Source organism: Symphalangus syndactylus, chromosome 14 (genome assembly GCF_028878055.3).
Source record: "Symphalangus syndactylus isolate Jambi chromosome 14, NHGRI_mSymSyn1-v2.1_pri, whole genome shotgun sequence".
Classification (NCBI taxonomy): domain Eukaryota; kingdom Metazoa; phylum Chordata; class Mammalia; order Primates; family Hylobatidae; genus Symphalangus; species Symphalangus syndactylus.
This window is the reverse complement of record NC_072436.2, coordinates 66,686,663-66,708,889: the sequence shown is the minus strand read 5'-3', so window position 1 is coordinate 66,708,889 and position 22,227 is coordinate 66,686,663. Positions and strand designations below refer to the sequence as shown.

The window sequence follows — 22,227 nt, the reverse complement described above, 5'->3', positions numbered from 1 at the left end:
TCAGGAGATCGAGACCATCCTGGCTAACATGGTGAAACCCCGTCTCTACTAAAAATACAAAAAATTAGCCAGGCGTGGTGGCACACGCCTGTAGTCCCAGATGCTTGGGAGGCTGAGGCAGGAGAATTGCTTGAACCCGGGAGGCGGAGGTTGCAGTAAGCCGAGATTACATCACTGCACTCCAGCCTGGGTGACTCCATCTCAAAAAAAAAAAAAAGAAGTGGGACAGCTCTGGGGAACTAGCCTAAATAGAAGTGGGCTCACTTTCAGTTGTGTTAACTTCTGAACTATGCTATGTGTTCAGAATGTGTTATGTGTTGCTTAGTATAATTTGCTTTTATAATAAAACATTTTTAAGAATACATAAAATTTTAAAATAAAATGGAAAAATTTGTCAGAGACAACTGATAGAAAACTAATAATCTTCTAGTTATAAAGAACTCATATAAATTCAAAAGAAAAATAAACCCCAAACTGATAAACAGGCAACAGACATAAACAGATAAAAGATGATTAAAAGAAAAACTAGTCAAATATAGTCAACCTCACTAATAAAAAAAATTGAAATTAAGTACCTATTTTTCATATACTGAGCTAGCAAAGATTTTTTGAAACACTTGTTTCTGATTTGGGATTCTAATCTCAAGGATCAAATTCTGTGTAAAGATATTCAAGGAATCAATTATATGAGATAGTGAAAAACTAGACAAATGAAAAGTACAATGACAGTGAAGTAATTAGGTGAACAGTGTGACAATCAGGTACTGATTATACAGAGACAATCAGATTTTAACATTATTTTCAGGAAGTGCCTTTATAAACATAAAAAACATGTTTGTGTGGTAATGTTAAGTAAAAAAGCAGAACACAGCTGAGACAAAAAAGCACTGCAAAGAGATTGGAAGTGAGGGAGGGGAGATTTGAGAGTCTATCTTTGGAAAAGTTTGTGTATTTTCCTTTAGTGTGATTATACATATTTGAGATTTAATTCTACTGTCTTATTTTGTATTATTATAATGCCTTCTTTTTACTTTTTATCTTCATTTTCACTGCTTTATGTTAGATTTTCTTAATTTCCTTTTGATTTCTACTGGTTTATAAATTATATATTCTATTTCTTCCCTTTTGGTTATTCCCTTAAAATGGCAACATGCATACCTGACTTAAAAACTTTGTCAATCACTATATCCTACCCTCTTCCCTGATAATATCTAGATGGCTTTAACTAACAGAATCTTCTCCCAATCTTACCTTTTATTGCTGTACATATTTTATTTCTACTTTATTTTTGTACTGTATGAATTAGCCTATTATTTTTTAAAATTTAAATTCAAAGTGAGTTTCAATATATACATATTTACCAATTTCATTGCCATGTTTTGGACATCAGTGTTTTTTTTTTTTCATGAATGCTCTATAAATAAATGGTGATGCCTCTCAGTATTTGCTGGAAAATGTCTTTTAATTTGCCCTCTTTTGAGAACAATAGTATAGCTGAATAAGGAATAACACTATTCTCTTAGCATTTTGATGATATTATTTCACTGTCTTCTGGTTTTTATTGTTGTTGTTGATGTGTGAATCCTCCAACTTTCTTCTTTCACAAGATTGTTCTGACTATCCTGGGTCCCTTGCATCTCCATGAGTTTTAGGATGTGTTTTTCAATCTGCAAGAAGGGGGCCTATTTAAAGTTTGATAGGGCTTGCCCTGAATCTATAGATCAACTTAGGGTGTATTTAACAATTTTAAGGCTTCCAGTGTATGAACATGGGAAATCTTTATTTACATGTTTAATGTCTTTTAACACTGACAAGTCTTACACTCCTTTGGTTGAATTTATTCCTAAGTATTTTATTCTTTTTTGTTGTTCTTGCTGTTTTTGTTTGTTTGTTTGAGACGGAGTCTCGCTCTGTCCCCCAGGCTGGAGTGCAGTGGCGCCATCTCAGTTCACTGCAAGCTCCACCTCCCAGGTTCACGCCATTCTCCTGCCACAGCCTCTCGAGTAGCTGGGACTACAGGCATGTGCGACCACACCTGGCTAATTTTTTGTATTTTTAGTAGAAACGGGGTTTCACCGTGTTAGCCAGGATGGTCTCGACCTACTGACCTCGTGATCCGCCCGCCTCAGCCTCCCAAAGTATTTTATTCTTTTTGATACTTTTGTGAATGGAATTGTTTTCTTAATTTCATTTTCAGATTGTCTGTTGCTAGTGGATAGAAATTCAATTGATTTTTATGTATTGATCTTGTATCTTACAACTCTGCTGAACTCATTTATTAGCTCTAGTAGTTTTAGTTTTGTGTGTGTATGGATTCCTTAGGGTTTTATAAATGAACAATCATGTCACACTCAAATAGGATAGTTTTACTTCTTCCCTTACAGGCTGGATGCCTTTTCTTTCTTTTCCTTGTCTAATCACCCAGGGTAGAATCTCCAGTACAATGCTCATTAGATTTGTGAATATTAAGATTCATGTCTTACTTCAAGTGTCTTCTGTCAAATGTCTGAATACTACATCTCCACCAGTTTCCTACTCTTTTCCTTAGAATTTCTATCAGATAAATGATGACCTAGGCCCGGCGCTGTGGCTTATGCCTGTAGTCCCAGCACTTTGGGAGGCTGAGGCGGGCAGATCACCTGAGGTCAGGAGGTTGAGACCAGCCTGGCCAACACGGTGAAACTTTGTCTCTACTAAAAATACAAAAATTAGCCGGGAATGGTGGCAGGTGCCTGTAATCCCAGCTACTCAGGAGGCTGAGGCAGGAGAATGGCTTAATCCTGGGAGGCAGAAGTTGTAGTGAGCTGAGATCACGCCACTGCACTCCAGCCTGGGTGATAGAGTGAAAGAAACTCTGTCTCAAAAAAACAAAAAAACCCACTTAGATCTTGCATACATTCCATCTCTTTACATATCTTTTATTCTGGGGAATTTCCACAAATCTATCTTCAAGTTTATTATTTAATCTTTCAATTATAACTAATCTGCACTTTAGTCTATCAAGTATTAAATGTCAATGGATATATTTTTTACTTCTGGAAGTTCTCTGTGGTCCTTTTTCCAATATTGTTCTTTTGGTTTCAATTCCTTCTTTTACGTCTAATGATTTTTTTTCTTTCTTGAGATGAGTTTTGCTTTTGTTGCCCAGGCTGGAATGCAATGGCACGATCTCAGCTCGCTGCAACCTCCACCTCCCGGGTTCAAGCGATTCTCCTGTCTCAGCCTCCCAAGTAGCTGGGATTACAGGCACATGCCACCATGCCTGGCTTTTGTATTTTTAGTACAGACGGGGTTTCATCATATTGATCAGGCTGGTCTCGAACTCCTGACCTCAGGTGATCCGCCCACCTCAGCCTCCCAAAGTGCTGAGATTACAGGCGTAAGCCACCGTGCCCGGCCTTTATGTCTAATGATTTTAAACATAATTTTCTATTCTCTGATTATGATACCATTATTGCAAATTCTGCACTTTAATTTTCCTGTTAGTTGTATGTGTTAACTCTTGTTCATGGTGGATTACTTCTTTATATTTTATAATTTTTACTGTAAGCTCACCACTAACAGGGCTTGTTTTGCTGTTAGTGGTGTTGCTGTTAGTGTTAGGGAATAATGAAGAATTGTTGCCTCACTGTCTCTAACAAAAAAGGGCCTCCAACAAGAAACAAAGTAGAAGGTGGTTACCAGGGTCTGGGGAAAGAGGATAAGAGTTGTTTAATGAGTGCATGATTTCAGTTTTGCAAGATGAAAAGTTTTGGAGACTGGTTGCATAACAGTGTGAATACAGTTAACACTACTGAATTGTACACTTAAAAATGATTAAGGAGGAGTCCAGGCACAGTGGCTCACACCTGTAATCCCAGCACTTTGGGAGGCCGAGGTGGGCAGATCACCAGAAGTCAGGAGTTCAAGACCAGCTTGACCAATATGGAGAAAACCCATCTCTACTAAAAATACAGAATTAGCCGGGTGTGGTGGGGTATGCCTGTAATCCCAGATACTTGGGAGGCTGAGGCAGGAGAATTGCTTGAACCCAGGAGGTAAAGGTTGAGGTGAGCTCAGATTGCACCATTGCACTCCAGCCTGAGCAACAAGAGTGAAACTCCATCTCAAAAAAAAAAAAAGATTAAGGAGGCAAGGCGCAGTGGCTCATGCCTTTAATCCCAGCACTTTGGGAAGCCGAGGCAGGCAGATCATCTGAGGTCAGGAGTTTGAGACCAGTCTAGCCAACATGGCAAAACTCTGTCTCTACTAAATATACAAAAATTAGCTGGGCCTGGTGGCAGGCACCTGTGATCCTAGCTACTTGGGAGGCTGAAGGAGAATTCCTTGAGCCCAGGAGGCAGAGGCTGCAGTGAGCCAAATCACACCATTACACTCCAGCCTGAGCGACATAGCAAGACTCTATCTCAAAAAAAAAAAAAAAAAAAGTTAAGGAAGCCGAGTGCGGTGGCTCATGCCTGTAATCCCAGCACTTTGGGAGGCTGAAGTGGGAGGATCACTTGAGCTCAGGAGTTCGAGATCAGCCTGGGCAACATGGCGAAACCCCATCTCTACAGAAAAAAAAAAAAAAAAAAATATATATATATATATACAAAAATCAGCCAGGCATGGTGGCTGGCTATTATATGTATGTAGTCCACATACATAAAAGCACATACTAAAAATTCCTTAATCAACTTTCGTACATCTACTATTAATGGCCCCTAAAACAGAAGAAACACCCGCCAAGTGGAATGAGAAGATGGTTAGATCTACAGAGGCTCCTGCATGTGTTAGGTTTCCTGCTAAAGGGAGATAAACTGTTCAGCGCGTTCCAGCACCGGCTTCTACTGTTGAGGATGCAAGTAAGAGTAGGAAAGAGACGGGCAGAACTCAGAAGCTCATATTATTTATCCAGGGAAATGTCATATTGGGTGCACCAATTATTAGAGGGACTAGCCAGTTGCCGAAACCTCCAATTATGATTGGTATTACCATAAAGAATATGATGATGACTGCGTGGGTGGTAACAGTAACATTGTAGATCTGATCATCTCCTAGCCGAGTTCCTGGTTGGCCTAATTCTGCTCAAATTAGAAGGCTTAAGGTGGTGCCCACTATCCCCACTCATGCGCTGAATAGCAGGTATAGTGTCCGATATCTTTTTGGTTAGTTGAAAACAATCAACAACTGATGAACATAAGTGGGAAAAAGGTAAAATGGCTGAGTAAGCATGAGACTGTAAATCTAAAGACAGAGGTCAAGGTCTCTTTTTACCAGCCCTGAAGTGATTTCTTATGTTGAATTGCAAATTCAAAGGAGCAGCTTCAATCCTGCCGGGGCTTCTCCCGCCTTTCTCCCCGCAAAGGTGGGAGAAGTAGATTGAAGCCAATTGATTAGGGTGTTTAGATGTTAACTAAATTTTCATGGGTTTGAATTCCACCAGCCTAGCCAGGGCTTAGCTTCATTAAAGTGGTTGATTTGCGTTCAATTGATGCAGAAGAGAGTCTTGCAGTCCTTAAGTCTGTTACAGAAATTAAGTATAGTTTACTTACTAAGGGCTTTGAAGGCCCTTGCTCTTATTTAACCTAAATTTCTAAGTTATAGTTAGTATTAATGGAGAGATGGGTAACAGGAGGGTAGAAGAAATGATAAGTGGGGGGAGGAGTAGTATGGGTTTTGTGTTTTCGAATTGTCATTTTATTTTCATGTTATTAGATGTGGAGAATATTGTCACTGAGATGGAATAAATTAGGCATATGTAAACGTACAGGTTGAGTAGGGTTATGGTAGCTATAATGATCAGGATAATAAGACTATTGTTTTTTGTAAATTCTTGAATGATGACTCGGGCAAAAATCCTGTTAATAAGGGTAAACCTCCTAGGGATAGTAGAATTAGTGGAATTATAGGTATTAATCATGTTAATTTGTTTCAGGCATGAGATAGTGACAGGATTGCAGTGCTTATACTCAGGTTGAGTGCTAGAAATGCAGTAGTTGTTAAAATAAAGTAAATAATCAGGTTTAGAATGGTAATTTTTGGGTCATAAATTAGTACTGCTATTATTCAACCTATGTGAGTAATTGAGGAGTAGGCTAGGATTTTATGCAGTTGTATTTAAGTTCTCAACCGCCCACTATAATGGATAAGATTGTGATAGATAGGCTGGGCGTGGTGGCTCACACCTGTAATCCCAGCACTTTGGGAGGCTGAGGCAGGTGGATCACGAGGTCAGAAGTTCAAGACCAGCCTGGCCAAGATGGTGAAACCCCATCTCTACTAAAAATACAAAAATTAGCCAGGCGTGGTGGCAGACGCCTGTAGTCCCAGCTACCCAGGAGGCTGAAGCAGGAGAATCGCTTGAACCCGGGAGGCGGAGGTTGCAGTGAGCCAAGATCGCGCCATTGCACTCCAGCCTGGGCAACAAGGGCGAAACTCTGTCTTTAAAAAAAGAAAAAAAAAAACGATTGTGATAGATAGGAGAATGTTCGTGTTTATTGTTGGGAAAATTTGAAACATAATCAAGATAGGCGCTAGTTTTTGTCATGTGGGGAGAAGTATGCCAGACATTAGAGAGTTCCCTTGGGTTACAGTTAGGACCCAGAAGTGAAAGGGGGCTATTCCTAGTTTTATTACTAGGGCTGTTGTAGGGAAAAGAAAGAGAGATCAGACTCTTACTGTGTCTATATAGAAAGGGAAGACATAAGAGACTCCATTTTGAAAAAGACCTGTACTTTAAACAATTGCTTTGCTGAGATGTTGTTAATTTGTAGCTTTGCGCCAGCCACTTTGACCCAACCTGGAGCTCACAAAAAACATGTGTTGTATAAAATCAAGGTTTAAGGGATCTAGGGCTGTGCAGGATGTGCCTTGTTAACAAAATGTTTACAAGCAGTATACTTGGTAAAGGTCATCGCCATTCTCTAGTCTCAATAAACCAGGGGCACAATGCACTGTGGAAAGCCACAGAGACCTCTGCCCTTAAAAGCAGGGTATTGTCCAAGGTTTCTCCCCATGTGATAGTCTGAAATATGGCCTCATGGGATGAGAAGGACCTGACTGTCCCCCAGCCCGACACCCATAAAGGGTCTGTGCTGAGGTGGATTAGTAAAAGAGGAAAGCCTCTTGCAGTTGAGATGGAGGAAGGCCACTGTCCCCTGCCTGCCCCTGGGAACTGAATGTCTCAGTATAAAACCCGATTGTACATTTGTTCAATTCTGAGATAGGAGAAAAACTGCCCTATGGTGGGAGGCGAGACATGTTTGCAATAATGCTGCCTTGTTATTCTTTACTCCGCTGAGAAGTTTGGGTGGAGAGAAACATAAATCTGGCCTACGTGCACGTCCAGGCATAGTACCTTCCCTTGAACTTATTATGATATAGATTCTTTTGCTCACATGCTTTTTGCTGACCTTCTCCTTATTATCACCCTGCTCTCCTACTACATTCCTTTTTGCTGAAATAATAAAAATAATAATCAATAAAAACTGAGGGAACTCAGAGGCCAGTGCCGGTGCAGGTCCTTGGTGTGCTGAGTGCCAGTCCCCTGGGCCCACTGTTGTTTCTCTGTACTTTGTGTCTGTGTCTTATTTCTTTTCTCAGTTTCTCACCCCACCTGACTAGAAATACCCACAGGTGTGGAGGGGCAGGCCACCCCTTCAGCTGTTATTATTATTAAGGATGAAAATTGATTACTGGTGTTTATTATTGTTCATTGTCTGGAGGACAGGTTATTGGAGAGGATACCTATCGTGAGGATTATAGATGTGGCTGTTTGTGTAAGGAGGTATTTGGTGGCTGCTTCTGTGGAGCAAGGATTTATTTTTTATGTATTTTATTTTTTTTGAGATGGAGTGTCGCTCTGTTGCCCAGGCTGGAGTGCAGTGGTGCAATCTCGGCTCACTGCAAGCTCCGCCTCCCGGGTTCAAGCCATTGTCCTGCTTCAGCCTCCCAAGTAGCTGGAACTACAGATGCTCGCCACCACACCTGGCTAATTTTTTGTATTTTTAGTAGAGACCGGGTTTCACCATGTTAGACAGGATGATCTCGATCTCATGACCTCGTGATCCACCTGCCTTGGCCTCCCAAAGTGCTGGGATTACAGGTGTGAGCCACCGCACCCAGCTATTTTTTTTTTAATTAAGATTGGTGTAAAAGCTAGTATGTTTATTTCCAAGCCTGTTCAGATGAGAAGTCAGTGTGTGAGCCCAGCATTGTGATAAGAGTTCCTGTGAAAATAGTAAGGCTGAGCTAATGGATTAATTAGTATGGGAAGTGTATGACCAACATTTTTGGGGTATGGGCCCGATAGCTTATTTAGCTGACCTTACTTTAGGATGTGGTGCAATAGGTAGCATGGAGAATTTTGGATTATCAGGGGTAGGTTCAATTCCTATAGTTCTAGAAATAAGAGGATTTTAACCTCTATTGTTTACTCTATCAAAGTAATTCTTTTGTCAGACATATTTCCTATGTTTGAGGTGAGATGCTAGAAATTAGGACAGGGATTGAGATATAACATATGCATAATGCTAGTTTAAGTGGTAGGAAGTTTTTTCATAGAAGATATATGAGTTGGTCATAGTGGAATTGGGGGAATGCTGTCCGAATTCATAAAAACAGGGTGGTTAGAAGGAGGATCTTGGTAATGAAATTTGTGGTATAGAGTTCGGTGAATATATAGCGTGTAGTGCTCCTAGGAAAATCATAGTAGTTAAGGCATTTATTACAATAATATTCATGTATTCTGCTATAAAGAAGAGGGCAAATGAACATGTGGAATATTCAGTGTTGAAGCCTGAGACTAACCCTGACTCTCCTTCTGTTAGGTCAGAAGGGGCTCGGTTAGTTTCTGCTAGTGTGGAGATAAATTATATTATGACTAGGGGGCATGACGGAGCAGTCAGAGGAATTCTTGCATTGTGATGAGTGCATATAAGTTAAATGAGCCACTTATCAGTAGAATTAATAGCAGGATGATGGCTGGGGTGACCTCATATGAAATTGTCTGGGTCACAGCTCATAATGCGCCGATTAATGCATAATTTGAATTAGATGCTCATCCTGATCATAGAATAGACGGCTAGGCTTGATGTGGCTAGTATAAATAGGAGGCCTATATTAAAATTAATTAGGGGATCTGGTATAGGGTGGGGAGTTCACAAGAGGACAACAAGAGAAAGGGCAGGGTTGGAGCAATAATATAAAGGGTAATAGTAGATATTGAAGGCCATAAGGGTTCTTTGGTGAAAAGTTTTATTGCATCAGTGAATGGTTGAAGCAGTCCATAGGGACCTACAATGTCAGGTCCTTTGCATAGTTGTATATAACCTAAGATTTTCCGTTCAATGAGTGTAAGGAATGCTATAGCGATTAGAGTAGGAATGATGAGTAAGAGAAGGTTAATTATAGGCATACTGTTAAGAAGAGGAGTTGAACCTCTGATTATAAGTTTTAAGTTGGCCGGGCACAGTGGCTCACACCTGTAATCCCAGCACTTTGGGAGGCCTAAGCGGGTGGATCACAAGGTCAGGAGATCAAGATCATCCTGGCAAAACACGGTGAAACCCCGTCTCCACTAAAAAATACAAAAAAATTAACTGAGCGAGGTGGCGGGCACCTGTAGTCCCAGCTACTCGGGAGGCTGAGGCAGGAGAATGGCGTGAACCCGGGAGGTGGAGATTACAGTGAGCCGAGATCGCGCCGCTGCACTCCAGCCTGGGCTACAGAGTGAGACTCTGTCTCAAAAACAAATAAATAAATAAATAAAGTTTTAAGTTTTATGCAATTGCTGGGCTCTGCCATCTTAACAAACCCTGTTCTTGGGTTGGATGTGTGATAATTTGTTTGACTGAGATAGCATCATCTATGGGGTGAGAGCACTTTATGAAGTGGGCCCTATTTCTCTTGTCCTTTCATACTAGGAAAAATGTTAAATAGATAGAAACCGACCTGGATTACTCCGATCTGAACTCAGATCATGTAGGATTCTAATCGTTGAACAAACAAACTCTTAATAGCAGCTACACCATTAGGATGTCCTGATCCAACATCGAGGTCGTAAACCCTATTGTCGATATGAACTCTAGAATAGGATTGTGCTGTTATCCCTAGGGTAACTTATTCCATTGACATGTAAACCCTTTGAATTATTGGGTCAATGTGTGTTAACTCGCTTAGACTAGTGCAGTCTTAGTTTAGGTTGTTCGGAGGTTGGATTATGCTCCGAGGTCACCCCAACCAAAATTTTTAATGCAGGGATAGTAGGCTAGGGCCTGTAGGCTTTTTTTTTTTGAATTTTTATTTCCATTAATAAATTAAAGCTCCATAGGGTCTTCTCGTCTTATATCCGCCTCTTCATGGATAGGTCAATTTCACTGATTAAAAGTAAGAGACAGGTGGCCAGGCACGGTGGCTCACGCCTGTAATCCCAGCACTTTGGGAGGCCGAGGCAGGCAGATCACGAGGTCAGGAGATCGAGACCATCCTGGCTAACACGGTGAAACCCCGCCTCTACTAAAAATACAAAAAAAAAAAAATTAGCTGGGCATGGTGTTGGGTGCCTGTAGTCCCAGCTACGCGGGAGGCTGAGGCAGAATGGTGTGAACCTGGCAGGCGGAGCTTGTAGTGAACTGAGATCATGCCACTGCACTCCAGCCTGGGCAACAGAGTGAGACTCCATCTCAAAAAAAAAAAAAAGTAAGAGACAGTTGAACCCTCGTGTGGCCATTCATACAAGTCCCTATTTAGGGAACAAGTGATTATGCTACCTTGCATGGTCAGGATACCGCAGCTGTTGAACATATGTCACTGGGCAGGCAGTGCCTCTAATATTGGTAATGCTAGAGGTGATGTTTTTGGTAAACAGGTGGGATAAGATTTGCTGAGTTCCTTTGACTTTTTGTAATCTTTCCTTAGAGCATACCTGTGTTGGATTAACAGTATAAATAATAGGATGCTTTTTTTTTTTTTTTGAGACGGAGTCTGGCTGTCGCCCAGGCTGGAGTGCAGTTGTGCGATCTCGGCTCACTGCAAGCTCTGCCTCCTGGGTTCACACCATTCTCCTGCCTCAGCCTCCTGAGTAGCTGGGATTACAGGTGCCTGCCACCACGCCCGGCTAATTTTTCTATTTTTAGTAGAGACGGGCTTTCACCGTGTTAGCCAGGATGGTCTCGATCTCCTGACCGTGTGATCCACCCGCTTCGGCCTCCCAAAGTGCTGGGATTACAGGCGTGAGCCACCGCGCCCAGCCCTAGGATGCTTATTATATCGTTTATTAATATTAGGCTTTCAGTGGGTTATTCCGATCTGATGTAAGCTTATGCAGTGGAGAATATCTTCATGTTACTTACATTAACATTATTGCTTCTATTAAGTAATAGATTTGTCCAGTGTGATGTTAGGAGTTCAGTAGAGTGATTAGAATTTAAAATAGTTAGATGTTGAGCTTGAATGCTTTCTTAATTGGTGGCTACTTTTGGGCCAACTATGGTGGTAATATTTTTTACTCTCCGTAGGAAGGCTGTTTCCTATGGTCTGAAGAGCTATCCCTCTTTAGATTAACAGTTAAACCTTTTTTCTTTTTTGGGACAGAGTCTTGCTCTGTCACCCAGGCTGGAGTGCAGTGGCACAATCTCGGCTCACTGCAAGCTCCACCTCCCAGGTTCATGCCATTCTCCTGCCTCAGCCTCCCGAGTAGCTGGGACTACAGGCGTGTGCCACCACGCCCAGCTAATTTTTTTGTTGTTGTTGTATTTTTAGTAGAGACGCAGTTTCACCATGTTAGCCAGGATGGTCTTGATCTCCTGACCTCGTGATCCGCCCACCTTGGCCTCCCAAAGTGCTGGGATTACAGGCATGAGCGACCGCACCCGGCAATTAACAGTTAAACTTATAGGGAGATTAAGTAGTTCTGTGAGTAAGTTTAAAGTTGAACTAAGATTCTATCTTGGACAACCAGCTATCACCAGGCTCAGTAGGCTTATCGCCGCTACTCATGAATCTTCCCCGTTTTGCCACATACGTGGGTGCGCTCTTTCAGCTGTTCTTGGGTAGCTCATCTGGTTTCGGGGGGACTTGGCAATGGTTCTCTGTGTAAAGTTATTTCTAGTTAATACGTTATGCAGAAGGTATAAGGGTTTGTCTTTGCTTTTTAATGCTTGATTCAGTTCTTTCATCTTTCCCTTACGGTACTATGTCTATTGCACCAGGGTAAAAATTTCTATCGTCTGTACTTTTGTCTAAGGGAAATGGCTTGATTAAGATAGTTCGATAATATTTTTAGTGAGGTTTGGGGCTAGAGTTGGCTCAAAGTGATCAGGTCGTGATGAAATTTTCGTGAAATCAGGTCGTGAAAGCTGGATGCTTTGGGTTAAGCTACACTTTGGTTTGTCCAAGCGCACTGTCCAGTACGCTTAACATGTTACAACTTATCTCCTCTATATGTGTGTACAGAGTTTTTAGTAATAGTAATTTCTAGAATAATATTTGAGGAGGGTGATGGGCGGTGTGTGCGTGCTTCATGGCCTTATTCAACCAAGCACTCTGCTCTTGGTTTACTGCTAAATCCTCCTTGAGCCCTTAGATTTCATAAAGGTTGTTGTGAGACTTTCTGGGTATAGAAAATGTAGCCCATTTCTTGTCATCTCATGAGCTACACCTTGACCTAATGTTTTTATGTGTGTACTTGTGCTTATTCTACAACCTTTTCAGGGTTTGCTTAAGATGGCAGTATACAGGCTGGGAGCAAGAGGTGGTGAGGTATATCAGGGTTTATCAGTTATAGAACAGGCTCCTCTAGAGGGATATAAAGCACTGCCAAGTCCTTTGAGTTTTAAGCTGTTGCTTGTAGTATTCTGGCGAATGGTTTTGTTAATGTAACTATTAGAGTTTAGGGCTAAGCATAGTGGGGTATCTAATCCCAGTGTGGGTCTTAGCTATTGTGTCTTCAGGGTATTAAGGCCACTTTCATAGTATATTTTATTTCAGCTGGAGTTTTTTACAACTTAGATGGAGTTTAGCTTTATTGAGGCCAGACTTTAAACACTCTTTATGCCAAGTTCTATTAACTTGGGTTAATCGTATGGCCATGGTGGCTGGCACGAAATTGACCAACCCTAGATATCAGTATAGCTTAAACTTTCATTTATTACTAACGATTTATCACTGCTGTTTCCCCTGGGGTTGTGGCTGAGCAAAGTGTTTTGAGCTGCATTTGTGCATGCTTGGTACCTGCTCCTTTTGATCTGGATGATCTAGAGGGCATTTTCACTGGGGCAGGGGTGCTTGCATGTGTAATCTTACTAAAAGTTAATAGAAAGGCCAGGACCAAACCTATCTGTTTATGGGGATGTGCAGACCCATCTAGACATTTTCAGTGTCTTGCTTTGAATAATTAAGCTACATTAACTGCATAAATACTTGAGTGTAAAATTAAAATATGAGAAGGAAAGAAGTAAGTATAAATAGTCGTTTACAGTTCTGGGAATTCAGGGTCTTTAAAGTTGAATTGGCAGAGGTTTGGCTGAGAGGACTACTCATAATTCGGATATAATTGATTTAGGGTATGGCATATGGGGTACCACTTTCAGAGGGGTATGCTCAAGGTATTATATCAGTATTAGGGTAGAAATTTAGTTATTGTATTTATTATATAAAATGGAGGCTTAATTTAGTAGGAGGGTCTTAAGATTTTTAGGAAAATGACATCGATCGAGGGGCAGCTGTTGGGGTATTCATGGTTAAAATATGATTTCTGGGCTCTGACTGGGTTACATTTTAGTCTCTTGTTTTGGGGGTTTGGTGCAGGTACACTTACCTAGGTTGACGGTAAAGTCAGAGATGGGGGGTTGCGGATTTAATCGGAAATAGTTCTTGAAAGTGAGTGGACATGCATGAGCATACGTGCCTATTGATTAATGTTATGTCTTTCAAGCATGAATTAATTAATACCTTATGGTTATTATGCCAGCCTGGAATATTCAATATAAGCTCAGCTTCTACAATTGATTTGGCAGGAATCAAATCCAAGTTCATCTACGGCAGATTCAGAAGGGACTAGGCCTTCCGCAATGGTGAGTGATAGCATCCCCCAAAGTTAGAAATACCCAAGCATGACAGCGCTCCCGTGACTGGTTAATAGGGTGATAGTCATTAGTCCATCAAGATGTCTTATTTAAGGGGAACGTGTGGGTGATCTTAGTTTTATGGCCCTGAAGTAAGAACCAGATGCCAGGTATAGTTTCAGGATAGTCACCCCCAAGTGTTATGGTCCCGGAGTGAGGAGGGTAGCACTCCAGAGCTGGATGATGATTTACTGGAGGTCGGTAGATTAAGAGACCAAAATCTGCCAGGGGATATCCATGTTGACAAGGGATTTCTTGACTGAAATGTGCCATGTCCAATGAATGAATATATGTGCTATGCAATATTAAGAATTTCTAGTACAGATAAATATTCGTATGGATTAGCTTTTGTTGTACAGTCAATAATAGTATATACACGCATATGTGTGTGTGTGTGTGTGTGTATAAACAAAAATGGCCCATAATCCCACTGCCGAGATGGCCTCAGTTGATCTTTAAAAACAAAACAAAACAAAAACAAGAAACAAACAAAACAAAGGGGATATCTGCACTGGGTTGGGACATTCAAAAAGCATCAAAAGGCAACAGGCATTACCACTACAGTTGCTCAAGCCAGAAACTCTGCAGTCTGTGACCCTTCTCCTTCATTGTTTTGCATTCCACAACCAAACCCTGATCATGACCTGTCGATTCTGCCTCTACACATAACTGATCCACCCCCTTCTCTCCTCCCCCATCAGCAGCCTCTTGATTGTTCATCTGGATGATTCCAATAGCCTCCTTCTGCCCTCCCAACTCCCACCCACACCTGTTTTCCTCTAAGCCCACTTCTACATGGCACCAAGAATGGCTGTTTCCTTCTGGAGCCTGCAGGCCCTGCATGCTGCCTCCAGTCTCCCTCTACCCTCACTAACCCTTCACCTCATCCACACCAGGTGCTTGGACCCATTGCAGAGCCTTGGCCCAGGCTGAGCAGTTGGCTTCTGTGCACAGGCTCCCAAGCTGGCTCCTCTCATCCTTCAAGTTTCAGCTTAAACAGCAATGCAGAAAGACCATTCCTAACTATCCAAGCCAAAAAGGTGTCATCTCTGTTTCCATGCATCTCAGTCCTACTTTTGCTTTTTTTTTTTTTTTTTTTTTGAGATGGAGTTTCACTTTTGTCACCCAGGCTGGAGGGCAGTGGCACAATCTCAGCTCACTGCAACCGCCGCTTCCCAGGTTCAAGCAATTCTCCTGCCTAGATTCCTGAGTAGCTGGGATTACAGGCGTGCACACCACACCCAGCTACTTTTCGTATTTTTAGTAGAGACGGGTTTCACCATGTTGGTCCGGCTGGTCTTGAACTCCTCACCTCAGGTGATCTGCCCTCCTCTGCCTCCCAAAGTGCTGGGATTATGGGCGTGAGCCATCACGCCTGGCCCTGCTTTTGCTTTTTAATGGTACCTATCACATACATTTACAGTGCTCTCACTCATCCGTGTACTTGGCTCATCTCTGTCTCCCTATGGGGCCACGAGCCACAGAGGGCAGGAGCTGACCCCATCTCATGCCCCACTGCATCCTAGCACCACATCAACTCCATGTCAGGTGAACGTATGTGCCAGGCGTCGTGGTGAGTGTTGCATATGCATGCATTCTCATTCAATCTTCACCTTCAAAATAGGCTTTTTTTTTTCCCCCATTTTGTATATGAGGAAACTAAAGCTTGGAAAGGTTAAGTAAGAAGCCCAGGTCACACAGTTGGGGAACAACATGGCCAGCACTCAGCTCCGTGCATCTGGCCCCTGTCCATGCTGTCCCCACTGCACTGTCCTCTCTCACTTGTGCTGCCTGGTTCCTCCCTTCCCATGGTGCACATCTGCTGAGTGAATGCAATGACAGTGGTGCAGCAGGTTTAAGCAGAGAAGGGGCCAGTTCTCGGCCTGAGTCTCACCCGAGTTCTTACCATGTAGGCCACTGACGCCAGCTCACAGATGATGCCCTGAGCGCCAAGCTTCATCACGTCAATCAGTCCTGAAACGTCAGCACACACACAACACATTTCAAAAAGTATGTGAACATTTTCCTTATGAAACTAGAACTTATTTTGAGAGAATCCAAGAATGCCCCCAAGAAGCATAACCTGGTGGCAGAATTCACCACGTGTGCTGAGAAGCCCAGACATCCTTCCCTGAGCAGTTACCATGACCACGATCTCAGGCAGCTCAGATTAACACAGGCTCATTCTACAAATCCCTACCCACCAGGGAATAAAACATCAGGTTCAAAGTAGAAAAAAGAATGGCCAGGTGCAGTGGCTCACACCTGTAATCCTAGTACTTTGGGAGGCTGAGGTGGCAGGATCACCTGAGCCCAGGAGTTTGAGACCAGCCTGGCAACATAGTGAGACCCCCATCTTTACAAAAAAAAAAAAAAAATTAGCTGGGCATGGTGGCACCTTCCTGTAGTCCCAGCTACTAAGGAAGCTGAGGCCGGAGGATCACTTGAGCCCAGGAGGTCAAGGCTGTAGTGAGCTGTGATTGCACTGCTGCACTCCAGCTTGGGTGACAGACTGAGACCCTACCCCCACCCCCAAAAAGCAGAAAAAAGAGAGGCTGTTAGAGTTGCAAGTCACTCCCTAGAGAGACATGGGGTCACATGGTGGGAGAGGAGGCGGAAGGCTGCAGAACTCTACAGATAGCTGATGGGACTGTTGATGTGTGCAAGTGTCCATGGAAATGGCAACGTCATCACTGTCACCCTCTGCATTGACTGTTTGTTACTTTATTAATAATAAGATGGCTAAGGTAAATATCTATGGCAAAAATTATTACAGTTCCAACAGAAACATAGGCCATGGCTAAGACAGGGCTGAATCAGTCACCCTGTGTACATACAACTCTTAGAAATTTGGCTTGGGCTGGGCATGGTGGCTCATGCCTGTAATCCCAGCACTTTGGGAGGCCAACGCAAGTGGATCACTTGAGGTCAGGAGTTCCAGACCAGCCTGGCCAACACGGTGAAACCCCATCTCTACCAAAAATACGAAAATTAGCCAGGCATGGAAGTGCATGCCTGTAGTCTCAGCTACTTGGGAGGCTGAGGCAGGAGAATCGCTTGAACCAGGGAGGCGGAGGTTGCAGTGAGCCAAGATCACGCCACTGTACTCCAGCCTGGGTGACAGAGTGAGTCTCTGTCTCAAAAAAATAAATTAATTAAAATTAAAATTAAAAAACAATTTGGCTTGATAGCTGGCAAAAGTCAGCTGAGGCATAAGCTAGTTCATGAGGCCTGGGGTGGGGCTTTTGTTCCTTCAGTTGGTGACCTCTGACAAACTTCTGACTGGCAGCTTCCCTTTCCTCACTTACAAAATGAAGAGTGCTGCAGTAGAGCCAAAACCCCACCCAACCTGAGTCTGCTAATGATGGGATGAGGGCTTAAACCTATATTGAAAACCTCCATGAGAGCCTGATGAAATGAGGCAGGACAAAGAAGCAAAGCTGGAGCTTCCTGGGAATCTCTGGAGACATGACTGGCCAGGCTGAGGACAGCTTTCGGCTGAACTGCTGACAAACCTGCAAGGAAGTTTCCGATCTCAAAGGCCAACCACTCAATGCACACCATGAACATACTGGGAATAACCAGGTGGATGTAGGAGCCCCACTCCTGGAAGCACTCCCTTGTCCAACCTAGGGAACAGGAAGGAAAACAGGCGTTTGCTTTTCAACAGTCTCTGGCACCAACAATTCTATTTCACATACCTGTACCCTGCAAATGGCCAGAGACTAGGCGCAACCTCAGTTCTCCAGCAAAATATAAAGATGCCAAACGGATTGAGGTGGCAGGCACTAAGCTGGCAAGACTCAGTAGATGCCCTTTCACCCACACATTCTACTCCTGGGTATAAATGGCAGAGGGATTTTTGTAGACCTCTATAAAAAAACATATAGAATATTCCCTGTGGCAGACGTTAGTTGAGGGGTGTGGGAGACAACATGGAACTAGAGGAATAAAATATGATAGATGCACATTATGATTAAAAGCAAAACTGATGTATATATAGCAATGTGGATATTTTAAAATACATAGTGCTCACCAGCAACAAAGGTAAACATAGATAAAACTTGTATGCATCTAAGGACACAATCTGCAGAGTGAAAGGGCAACCCATGGAATGGGAGAAAATATTTGCAAATCATATAAGGATATCTGGATATCATAATGTCCAGAATACATAAAAAATTTCTATGGCCAGGTGCAGTGGCTCACGCCTGTAATCCCAGCACTTTGGGAGGCCGAGGTGGGTGAATCACCTGACATCACTAGTTGGAGACCAGCCTGGCCAACATGGTGAAGCTCCGTCTCTACTAAAAATACAAAAAATTAGCCAGGCGTGGTAGCAGGCACCTGTGATCCCAGCTACTCGGGAGGCTAAGGCAGGAGAATCGCTTGAACCTGGGAGGCGGAGGTTGCAGTCAACCGAGATTGCACCACTGCACTCCAGCCTGGACAACGGAGCGAGACTCCATCTCAAAACAACAACAACAACAACAACAAAAGTTCCTATACTCAACAACAGAAAAAGAAGTAACCTGATTTAAAAAAAGGGAGGGCAACAGACTTGAAGAGACATTTCTCCAAAGATGACATATAAATGGTCAACAAATATATGAAAAGATGCTCAACATCTTTATATTGGAAAATAACCTTGGAGCGTCTTCCATAGGTCATATTTTATCACAACAAATAGAACCATGCCCCGCTCTGGCATACAGAGCCAAGGACTCCGTCTTCTTGTCTATTTTTCCATTCCACTCCCCTACCCAATCCTCCATTTTACCCTTTGTTAATCCATTCCTAAATTTTCTTCTCCTTTTCCCCCCATCCCCAAGCTTCCCTGTGTACATCTGTTGGGGAAACTTCTATGAGATGGTTTCTGAGGTCCACCTCCCAGGAGAACCTGGGTGGCCCAGGCCTCCTGTTTCTGGACATGGGTCAACCAACTGGTGCTCACACCTCCCTGTGTGACTCCAGGTTCCCGGGCCAGCGCCTCGTCCAGCTTTCTGACAGAAGGTGTGTTTCGCTGATGTGTTCTTATGTTCCATCCTCAGCCAGCCTTTAAAGATTTTCTAGCCATACTGAGGAGCCTGGCTCTGGCTCCATGCACAGAAGTGTCCCCCAGTGAGGGACAGATGAATTGATAGTGCTTTCTTTCTGGGACCCTCATCTCCTCAAGCTTCATAAGGATGCAATTGGGCTCAGTTTCTTACAATTCCAAGATGCTAGGAGAATCCCTAAGGTGTCTGCCCTACTCTGTCTTTGCTGGGGTGGCCCCTTTCAGCTTTCACAGACCACAGCAACTCCCTTCTCTAGGCAAACTCCAGCTCAACACACAATCAACTTACGCATTGCTTCTTCCGAGGCACCATCCCTATCTCTACACCCACTAACCCACTGACCTTCCTTCCAACAGCCTGAGCCGGCTGCTTCTCCTGTGGGGTCCTGTGGCACCCAGTTCTCACTTGGCACACAGACCACCTGACCACCCAACTCTATTGCCTGTCCACCTGTCCATATTCCCTCTACCAGACAATTTCACTCTTGCTATCCCCAGTCCTAGGGACAGGAGACAGCACACAGCAGACATTCAGTATCTGTTGAATGCAGGGGTCGTGACTTATACCACTCTGAGGTCCAGGGCATACAGCAAGAGGGCATTCATGCCCACATTGATGACATTAGCTGCAATCCTGGTAATAACTTGAGGCATGATGATGCCCTAAAACCCCCAAACAAATAGGAAAACATTCATATTTTCGAAAGCTAATTAGCTAGCCTGTCAAGTGAACACTTACAATTAAACAGGGAACAGTTTAAATGATGGCAAAGTTACTCAGGACTGGAATGGTCAGGAGCTCAGATGACCAGATTAGTCTCCCCCGTTGGTGCAGCACCTGACTATCCCAACCAGAAGCTTGCAACTGCTTCTGAATAAACCTGGTAGGTCATAGTTTCCAGAACAGCAGCAGAGAGAAAAAACCTCCTGAAGGGCAAATGGGCCCTGGCATGAAGTGAAGGAGAGGCAGCTTGGAAGATATCTGAGCCAAGTTGCTAAAGTTCTTGCGTGCAAGACACCCAGCAATGCCTGCTTCATAGCAGGTGTGCAGAACATGTTCACCCTATTGTTGTAGGTGCCAGTCACTCATTTCTTTTGTTTATGCTGTCTATTCAAACATTTTCTTTCAGTAAAACCTCTCTTTCTTCCCAGCATTGAAACAGCTTTGTTACCAAAGCTGGGCAAGGCAAGAGGGCTGCAGCCTCAGATGGACGAGAAGAGACCCGGGGAGGCAGAGCTCTGCTTCTCCCCACTGTCCACCCAAATCTTGCCCTCAGACTCCTTCACTGCTCCCTAGTGGCTATAGGGACCCCAGACCCTCCTCTCTAAAGCAGAAGCACAGGAGCCAGGCCTCAGGCCAGATGCAAAGCTGGCACCAGCCCCAAGAGAGGGGAGGGGTCGGGGCAGGGCTGCAGAGAGAAGCGGGTGGTGGTGATTGAAAGGGGAATGGGATGGATTGATACAGCCATCTCTCTTGGGCTAGACAAAATTCACCTACAAGGCCTCAATCTCTCAGGCAAAGAACTCTAGGTTAGAATTACCGGGAGAAAAATATGAATTACTTTTATAGAACATTCCCTACAAATATTTACTAGACATTTCCAGGATTATGGAGTAAAAATTATAAAAATAATCTATACCTGACTTTGTAAATATCTTGTCTGCGGCTGGAACAAGAATGCTGCCTGTAAGTTTAAACAGAAAAACAAACACTTCTCACTAATATAAATTCCAATGGTTTAGTTTAGTTCCGGTTTTTAATCTTAAATAAGACACTTCCCCTTGATGTGTGATCTCAGAGAACCTCACTCACATGAGACAATGCTAGGGCACTATTTGGAATTTTCCAGAGTAGATAAAAGATGTACTCCCTGAAGAACTGACGCAGGCAGACTCCAACTGGCTGAGGCAGAAGCCACCATCTTGACATTTCGAACGGCTCCAAGGGTGCCCGAATGCAGCACTCCCCAAATTTCCTAGATGATCCAGAAACATTCTGGTTGATTTGCAATCAGAAGTAACCATAGAACAAGGAATCAGGAAGGAAATGTCTTCCCCTCATCAATCTGTCTTTTTTTTTTTTTTTTTGAGATGGAGTCTTCCTCAGTTGCCCAGGCTGTAGTGCGGTGGTGTGATCTCAGCTCACTGCAAGCTCCATCTCCCGGGTTCACGCCATTCTCCTGCCTCAGCCTCCTGAGTAGCTGGGACTACCGGCGCTAATTTTTTTTGTATTATTAGTAGAGACGGGGTTTCACCGTGTTAGCCAGGATGGTCTCGATCTCCTGACCTCGTGATCCACCCGCCTCAGCCTCCCAAAGTGCTGGGATTACAGGCCTGAGCCACTGCGCCCGGCCCAATCTTTGTCTTTAAGCTACTGGACATCAGAGTGGTTCATGTCCTGAGAGTCAGCAAGGGAGGGACGACAGGGCCAAGAAATACATGTCGGGCTTTTGGCATGAATTGCGCCAAGATGGAGAAACAAACAAGAGCGGGGGGAATGGGCATGTGCAGGGTGACACGTGTGAGCTGCTTCATGTCATGAGACACAACAGCCTTGAAACTTACAGGAAGGGCAGGAATGAAAATCAGCACATAAATTTGGGCTATGCAGAAACAAACAAAATAGTCTTCAGTTAATATTAAAACAGTTGCTGGTCATATTGTCTTCAAATTGAACCCACAGAGTATTTTCTAAAAATTAAAATTAAAAGTTATTTACTTTTTAGAGACACGGTCTGGCTCTGATGCCCAGACTGGAGTAGAATGGCACCATCATAGCTCGCTGTAACCTCAAACTCCTGGGCTCAAGCGATCCTCCTGCCTCAGCCTCTCAAAGTGCTGGGATTACAGACATGAGCCACCACACCCAGCCTAAAAATGAGAGAAACTTAATAACAACTTTAAGTGTTTTTCTTCAACCTACACAAACATGACACTAAGTCTACTAAATGTCTGCTCTCTAAGGGGAAGTCTGACCACTTTCGATTTTTCAGCTCATTCTTAGCATGAAAGATGGAGTGAACACAGCAAAATGAACTAAAACTTGGACAAAATTCAGAAACCATT

General features: G+C 43.3%; 1 protein-coding gene across 5 annotated transcripts in view; it reads right to left on the bottom strand.

The window, feature by feature from the left end:
• LOC129462235 (multidrug and toxin extrusion protein 2-like) overlaps positions 1 to 22,227 on the bottom strand; it is a 145,687-nt gene that overhangs the window by 113,234 nt on the left and 10,226 nt on the right. Inside the window, exons 5-7 of one of the 5 annotated variants that reach the window (XR_008650799.2) lie at positions 17,621 to 17,734; positions 16,012 to 16,079; positions 6,687 to 6,710 (exon numbers count right to left, since the gene is read on the bottom strand). Coding sequence is in view for 1 of the 5 variants with exons in the window: in XM_055242043.2 (XP_055098018.1) it covers positions 17,656 to 17,734 (79 nt within the window). In the remaining 4 variants the exon portion in view is untranslated. Of the gene's footprint in view, positions 1 to 6,686; positions 6,716 to 16,011; positions 16,080 to 17,395; positions 17,735 to 22,227 lie in introns of those variants that run through there. The other 4 variants (XR_010115663.1, XR_010115662.1, XR_010115664.1 and 1 more) reach the window with 4 other exon arrangements.